The sequence below is a fragment of the Alexandromys fortis genome, unplaced genomic scaffold (assembly GCF_014885135.2).
Source record: "Alexandromys fortis isolate MF-2015 unplaced genomic scaffold, M_Fortis_MF-2015_v1.1 scaffold_27, whole genome shotgun sequence".
Lineage (NCBI taxonomy): Eukaryota > Metazoa > Chordata > Mammalia > Rodentia > Cricetidae > Alexandromys > Alexandromys fortis.
Window position 1 is genome coordinate 13,588,182 of NW_026067952.1, and position 7,845 is coordinate 13,596,026.

The window sequence follows — 7,845 nt, forward strand, 5'->3', positions numbered from 1 at the left end:
CTGTCTGGCCTAAATCCCTAGAGCCAGGCCAGAGTGGCATGCACCTCAGGTAGAATGGCTGACCCAGAGCCACTCTCCTTCCAGCCCCATTGCTGGGGTCTCTGAAGTGGTTTTCAGGATCAGGGAGGTTAGAATTCTTGGGGATTGAGGTAGGGATGACCCGGAAACCAGTCATGCCCAGGCAGTACATGCTAAGTCTTCACCCAGTACATGCAGCATGGCCTGTCTTGGGACTGCAGCTGTGGTGGCTCCCTGGCCTCTCAAGAGGGTGTGGGTCCTGAAAGACAATAGTAGCAGTCAGAACTGAGATCTCTGAACAACATGCTGACCATTTTCCTCCTTGCCGGGAACAGCCTTGACCTGTGAGCACAGGTGGCTCCCGTGGTTGGGGAAAACAAGCAGGAGCGACTGTGTCACAGAGCCATCCCTCCTCTGTCCTGTTTGGTGCAGGCTGGACCCCACAATAGCTGTGCTAATGGCTCATCCTCCCCACTTTGCTCATGTTGTCACTTGGAGGTAGGAATGAGCTTAGAATCAAACCCTGCTCCTCGGGCCTGGGGTGCTAGGCAGCTTGTGCCCACACTAGCCCCATAGGGGCCACCAGCAACCCGAGAGTCTGGCTGTAACCAGAGCCTGCACAGGGATGGTCCCACATCATACAGGCTATAGGAAACAGGGATGGGGAGGGGTGGGAGAGCTCTCTAAGCAGCCATGAACAGTGAGCTGAAATTTGGGAATTGGGGAGGGGGGAGAAACCTGGGACTACCTCTGACTGTGGCAGGTGGTGGCCTCTGATACCCTGGAGATTGCCTAGACCAGAGACAGCCAGAGGGAATCAAGCCTGTCCCACCCCCTTTGGGTCCTGCACTTGGGATGTTGAGAAACTAGCAGAGGCTACCGACATGGAAGCCAGTCACCTGATTGGTTCTGTTTCTACAACACACAGCCCTTCTCCTTCTTCCTGTGTTTGATTATAACAGACCTAACTATTCTGCCTTCTCAGTTCCAAGAGCATTGTTATTTACTCATTTATATTTTTATTAATTTGTTTGTTTGTTTGTTTGAGACAGGGTTTCTCTGTGTAACAGTCCTGGCTGTCCAGGGACTCACTCTATAGACCAGGTTGGCCTTGAACTCAGAGATCTGCCTGCCACTTCCAAGTGCTGGGATTAAAGGTGTGCGCCACCACTGTTCGGCCATTTATTTTTGTAGTGCTAGAAATTGAACCCAGAGTAGCTATTTCACCAATGACCACATCCCCAAGGAAATTTTTTTAGCAAACCATCCACATTCTCTGGTTAGAGGCAAAAAATAACTTTACAAACTGTTCAAATCACAGATGCCAACTTCTTTTCCCAATGAGGGGCTGCACCACCTTCCTTTTAGCAACAGTTCTTTCCAAAATTTATCCCCAGACGTTCCTTCTAGTCTAGACGTCTCCAAGACAAGGTTTTGTCCATCTCTACAGTGTAAACTCAGCAATGAACAAGCCTGGCCATCAAAACCTACAGGGAGTGGAAACATGCTGATGCCCAGAGGAGCATCTTGTAAGACAGCCTCCAAGACGAAGGATGAGGGCAGGCAGGGGACTCCGGGCAACAGGCAGGAAAAGAGCTGCCAGGGTGACAGTGCTCGTCAAAGCACGCGGTCTGTCATCCCAGCTCTCTTCTCTGCTTATCTTCTTGATAAACATCTACAAGGCTTCTCAAGCTCCTAACACTTCCATGACTACTGGGAATCTATCCCAAAAGTTCCAGGCCCACTGAGAAGTCTGTCCTGGTGGGCACCACAGCTAGTCCTCTCACAGGCTGAAAAGCTTGTATGCTGGGCTCTGCCTGTGCTTTCCTAAGCTCCATGTAACCTCCTGTTCCCCAGAGGCTCCTGGCTTTGCTTTGGAATTTAAAGTCTGGAGGAGCGAGGGGGCAAAGAAAGACTTGAGCACATACCTACTGAATTCCAATGCTGCAGCCCACCCCGTGGAGCTGTTAAGGAGAGGCAAAGAGGTGGCTTGTAGTACCCTTGACCCAGAGCTTTTAAGAGCTTGAGCTCCTTTGCTGCCACAGTCGGCCAGTAGAGGGCAGACAACAGACAGTTTCTCCAGAAATCCTCTTTGGGTCCTGTGGTTTCTATTTCTTCAGCCCCAGCAGCATCAGCCTCCTCACTTGGGACAGACATCTCAGAGGAAGAGGAGCTGAGGCTCAGCAGACCTCGCCCCTTCTCCATCCACAAGCACCTACAAACCCTCAAGGGGAGAGGTGCTGCCTCTCCAAGCTGTGATGAGGGCTATTCACGGCCGCACTGTAACATGTGCTGTGTTGCATGCCTCCCCTCTCAACTGTCCTTTTTTTTTGGAGAAATGGCACATGCACCTTGCTGTCCCCCAAACATACCACAGTGCCTATAGTACAGTTCCTTCCTGGGGCTATTATTGCTGTTCCAACCTTGACCACTACCTGAGGAGAAGCAGGAGTCAGGAGTTAAAGGCATACATGCTTCTTTGTCTCCAGGTTGCCTCTTTCTTTTCTGAGGACCAGAGCTGGGATTGTGTCTGGTGGGAGTCCTCAAAAGATAGTGAAAGGCATTGGTAGAGGCAGGAAACTAGGTTGGAGCCCTGCTGTGCCTTATGCCAGAGCCTGATGCATGCCACCCCATTCCTCAGGCAGGTCCACTGTCCACACATTTGCCATGTGGTTGCCAGTGAGGTTCAACCTAGAATCCTTGTCACATAAATACTAGATACTGGGATTACAGCTGTCAGAGAAATAGTCCAGGGTGGTCTCCATCTAATGCTATGCCCAGCCACAGGGAACCCTTCCCAGATACAGGCAGGGACTTCTACTTCCTTTAAAATTTATGGAGTCTAAAACCATCTTTGCATCTCCACAGGGCCCACAGACCTCAGCATGAAAGGTGGGGCCTCTACACCCACCCCTCCCACACCCACCCCGCCCAGCAACAGCACCAACAGGACCATGCCCACAGCTCAGCTCAGCCCCACAGAGATCAGTGCTGTGCGGCAACTCATTGCCGGCTACCGAGAGTCTGCAGCCTTCCTGCTGCGTTCTGCGGATGAACTGGAAAACCTCATTTTACAGCAGAACTGACCCCGCTGGCCCCAGAATGCACGACACCAGGGAAGGAGGCTGTCCCAGCTTGGACCCAGCTTCCTGCCTCACCAGTTGGTACATTTTCTGAAAGAGGTGGGATCCAAAAGAGCTGTTTCTAGCCACAGTCCGAGCATCTGAGACTTTGGGCACAAGGACACTTTTTTTTTCCCTTTTCCTTTTTTTTTTTTTTTTTTTTAATTTCACCACACGGGTGCTCTGACCTGCTTGGAAAGAGGCCAATGGGGCAGCTCTAGAAGGATTGGGCTCCCCTGACAAGGCACAGGGGCTGCAGCTCTACTTAGAATTCACCTTCATGGACCCTGATGTTAGAACCCCCATCCCAATTATTACCTTTGAAGTCTTAGGTGAGCAGAATTGCATATTTATTGAGAAGAGCAAACGTGGACCCTTTCTTCCTCTCCCCTTAGTAATTTATTTTTCTGAAATGGATTCTTTTGTGTTTGTACAGATTGCCAGTCTGTGTCTGTCTGATCAGAAGGATGTATCCCTGTACCTAACATTCCATATCACTACACTGACGTGGGCTGGAGGCCAGCAGAGTTAGGCACCAGCTCGCTTTTCGAGTGCCCAGCACACCCTTGGGAAGGCCACCACACTCCACTAGGCTATCTTGTTGCAGATCCCAGTGCTGCCACAGGGACACTGCCAGGAACTGCCAAACAGGAGGACCTCACCCGCACCCACTGCAAACAAAAGCACCCTCCCCATCCTCCAGAGTTCCAGTCACACGGTCACCTGTATTCTACCTCACACTCCAGCGTGGGCTTTTCCAGGATGTGCTCCAAGTGTGTTCTGAATGGCTGTCTCCCCAACTCCCACACAATGTATCTATCTGCATCAGACCGAGGGGCTTGGCCCTACAAACCAGCAGCTTGCCATTGCCTGGCTCTTAGAGATCTTGGAAGGATGGAGTGCCGGGAGCTGGTCAAGGACCCAGGTCTGATGAGCACAGTCCTCAGCCCCAGATAACCTGCTAGAAGGGCCACTTCTTCATGGCCAGCTCTGTCAGGCACCTGTGTGCCCCAGGGTGGACTGTGCTTCCACCCTCACCTCATGGTGGGAGTAAAGGGAGTAATTGGTGCAAGTGTGGGGGGCAGGTACTTGTGTTCTCCTAGGACCAGACTTTCTTGTGGAAAGGCCTGTCCTCTAAGAAACCCAAGTCCCTGGAGTGTGACAAGGGACAAGAAAAAGCTGACCTGGTTTCCTTCCTTCCTGATAGGCACTTCCTCTTGCTCTGTGCAATACCTACCAGTGCTGCTAAAACCAGGGATTCACCCAGACCTCAGCAGGCCAGGGGGCCTCTCCCTCAACACTCCGTAGCCATGACAGCAGCACTCTGCTGCCTGCCCCTGCCCAGAGCTGGCAGAAGCCCTTTTGCCTTTCCTCCCTCAGAGCAAGGAGGCCTCAGGGGAGCTAGGGCTGAGTGGACATTAGGACAGCCACAAAAAGCCACCTTCGATCCCAGAGCAGGTGTCCCTTCCCAGACAGGTGGGCAGGCAGCGCAGCGCAGATTCCCTACCTGTTCAGATTCAGGGCTGCCAGGCAGGGCTCTTCACCCTGCACATGTCCTCCCTGGGGTTAAATGTGGTCTTTTAGATGGCCTCCAATGCCTACCCAGCCACACCACCTCTGCCTTCATGTGCCCGCTCACCAGGCCTCTGGACTGGGCCAGGACACCTGAGCCCCCTTCGTACAGCACAAGCTCCAGTGCCCAGGGCCTCCCCACAGCTGGCCGACCATGTGCCCGGTTCCCCACCTGCTCAGTAAGACTCCTGGATGTTTGAATTTGTGTAAATATTTATTTTTGTGTGTGAATACTACAAAGTAATCAGATCTTTTGCAAAATGTTACCCCGGCAATTTGTGAAAATATTAATGTTAAAAATTGGCAGAGACAATCGCCGCCCTAGAATTTCTGGTATCAATTGCTTACCGTGTCATTTCTGCTCCCAGAGGCAGTACCCCAGCTAGACACAAATGGTTTGCATTTCTGGAAGACGAGAGAAGAGACTAGGCAGGGACTCCTCCCTCCACCCCCGTGGGACACATCTGTAAGAGCGAGCATGATCTACATCTTAAGTGGTGTTTCCTAAGTGCAAGCAGTCTTGATCAGTCACCATAGCTACTGTCTGGAGCAGCCACCAGCAGCCTGCTCCCAGAGTATGGTATAAGTTCTACATGTTTTCAAGAGAAGCAGAACCAGTGCCAGTGCTGATGGCTTCCAGAGGGACTGCAGGACAGTGGATGCTGTCATACTGACCTGGACTTCCTCCCAGAGAAGCTGTCCCCAAAGCCTCAGGGACAGCCATATCAGGAGCAAGTTAATATGGACAGAGGATTCTATTACCTAGTTCAGTCAGGGGACTTGTTCTGTTACTTTTGTTTTAAAAGATGCAGCTTCAAGCCTTCCCCTGGACTTGGGCCTGCCTTTTCCCAGGGGAGCTCTCCCCAAAGCCCTGCCCTACAGCCACTTGAGGCTGATGGAAGGTTTAGGGCACAAAGTGGAAATGCAGTGTAGGATACACCAGTGCCAGAGTCCGTGCAGGGCAGATCCTGCAGGTGTCAAGAGAAGTGGTGGATGACCTGCTAGAGCAGTGATGGCGTACATGGCCTTTTCTCGCACCACTCAACAAATGGACAGTTTATTCCCAAGGATGGTGTTGGGGAGGGGCGGGCAGGCAGGGCTAGGAGGGTCTTAAGAGGACTTGGAACAGATGGAACCCATCTGTCCTTCTTCCCTATTCTTAAGGGCCACATATGACTCCACAGGTGGTTATAGGATTAACTACCAGTTCATTCTCAAAATGCTGCTTTGATCTCAGAGGGTTGATACTTTTAATTTGTAATTTTTTGTAAAACTTTTTACAAGATAGTAAAGTATTTCACCAGAATACCAGTTTCAATCCGTCCGTGGTCTGATTTTTATATAATTTAGTGGTGCTTTAGAAACTTTGTTTTGTTGTTTCTGAGCTCAACAGCTCAATCCTCTCTTGCCTGTATCTACCTAAGACCAATGTGAACCTTTGTATTTTGCTCCTAATTTTGGACTCAGTGGAAGTGTACTGTTTACATGTACAGACGCCCCATCCCTGTGTGTTCTGCAAGACGCGTGCTCGAGGAGGAAGATGCACCTCACTAGCTCATCTGCTTAGCAAAGCCACAAAGCAAAACCTCTCACTTTGTACCCGTTTCCACCTAAAAACAAAACCCTACACCACCTTGAACTCAGACTTGCCAACACACTCTGCCTGGTGGACGCCCTGTGCCTCTATCATGTGTTCACTTAGGAGAGGAATCAAGATAGCGCCTTCTGTCCGCTGGGTATGGGCTAGCACACAGAGGAGACAGCAAGGCAGGACTTCACTGCCCAGCTCTGGGAGGAAGTTCTTTGGGCAGCAGGCAATAGAAGAAGGTCAGGAGGACTCATGGGTCTTCGGGAGCAAGCCAGGCAGGATTTAGGGACAACACAAAAAGTCATCAATCTGCTGGCATAACTGAGATGCATGTTGGAAGAGCATAAATTCCATATCAGGTGAGACTGTGACTTTCAGTGCAGATGGTACAAGCACTTCTTCAGGGTTCCCATCACCTGGGGAGGGTCAGGGGCTCCAGACAGTAAGCATAAGGCACTTACCGCAAGCAGTGGATGGCACCAACTTTTAAAGGTGACTTTATTAATCAATGGTTTCACCGCTAAATTATATTTTTACAGATATGCACCTATGCAACTTAATGTGGCTCTTCTAAGCAGGTGAGGACCTCCTCCTCAATGCTCTATAAAGTGTTTGTGTTCTGTAGAGTTCCCAGTAAATGTGGCTTAATACTTTAATTCTTAGGATGTGTCTTTCTACGTGATGCGGCTACTAAATTCTGTTTTGTTTGTGGAATGACTAGCACAGGCCGATGCCCTCTTCCCCTCACTTACCAGAAGACCAATGAGCTGTTAATGAGCGGTTATCTCCATGGTATTACTGCTAAATGCACTGATGTCATAAGTATGTGGAACCCTTTTCCTTTTGAAACTGTGTATCATATACCAGACTGAATCTACTTAATAAACACTGAACAACAAACCCAAAGCTGAGCTTTGCCTGTGTCCCACCTCCAGCAGCACTGTCAACCTTTCTTGGTCCTTCTGAATCTAGTCTGGAGACATCTCCCTTCCAATAGAGTTCACCTTTCCCTAGCTATAGTGGGCTCACAGACATACATCATCGATAGGTTTCCATTATGGCACCGAGCCTGTTAGAAAAGGAGGGAATGGTGCTTTTCCACTGTGCCAAGCACTGGTGGAAGGTCTCTTGCCATGCAGCCAAGTTTCACAGTCACCTCGTTCCCCCTAGAGGGCTACACAGCTGTGTGACAGCAAGGCCTGTGCTCTCTCCTGGTAGGCAGGTGCCAGGCCAACTGACTGAGTCTGAGTTCATAGCCACCCCCAAGGAGCCTGGAAAACTCCTAGTCCTCAACATCCAGTAACTTGACATCCAATTCTAGGCAAAACCCTATTCCTACCTTGAAAGCAAACAAAGGCCACTTTCCCTAGTATTTGCTTACATAGTTTCCACCCTATTAGTCATTTTTAGGTTAAGCTTTTAGGAATCGCTACAGGAACAAGTTGACTATCCTAAGTTTGAAGGAAATTTTGAATGCAAAAGTTAAAAGCAAAATTTTTTACTATTAAACTGTATGTGCAGATATAAGCAGGCTTTTGATTTTTT

General features: G+C 50.0%; 1 protein-coding gene across 6 annotated transcripts in view; it reads left to right on the forward strand.

The window, feature by feature from the left end:
* Nol4l (nucleolar protein 4 like) overlaps positions 1–7,845 on the forward strand; it is a 122,297-nt gene extending 114,452 nt beyond the window's left edge. For 4 of the 6 annotated variants that reach the window (XM_050151180.1, XM_050151181.1, XM_050151183.1 and 1 more), the window contains one exon: positions 2,887–7,843. In XM_050151180.1, coding sequence (XP_050007137.1) covers positions 2,887–3,104 — 218 coding nt within the window. In that variant the 3' untranslated portion in view covers positions 3,105–7,843. Of the gene's footprint in view, positions 1–2,886 lie in introns of all 6 variants that reach the window. The other 2 variants (XM_050151178.1, XM_050151179.1) reach the window with 1 other exon arrangement.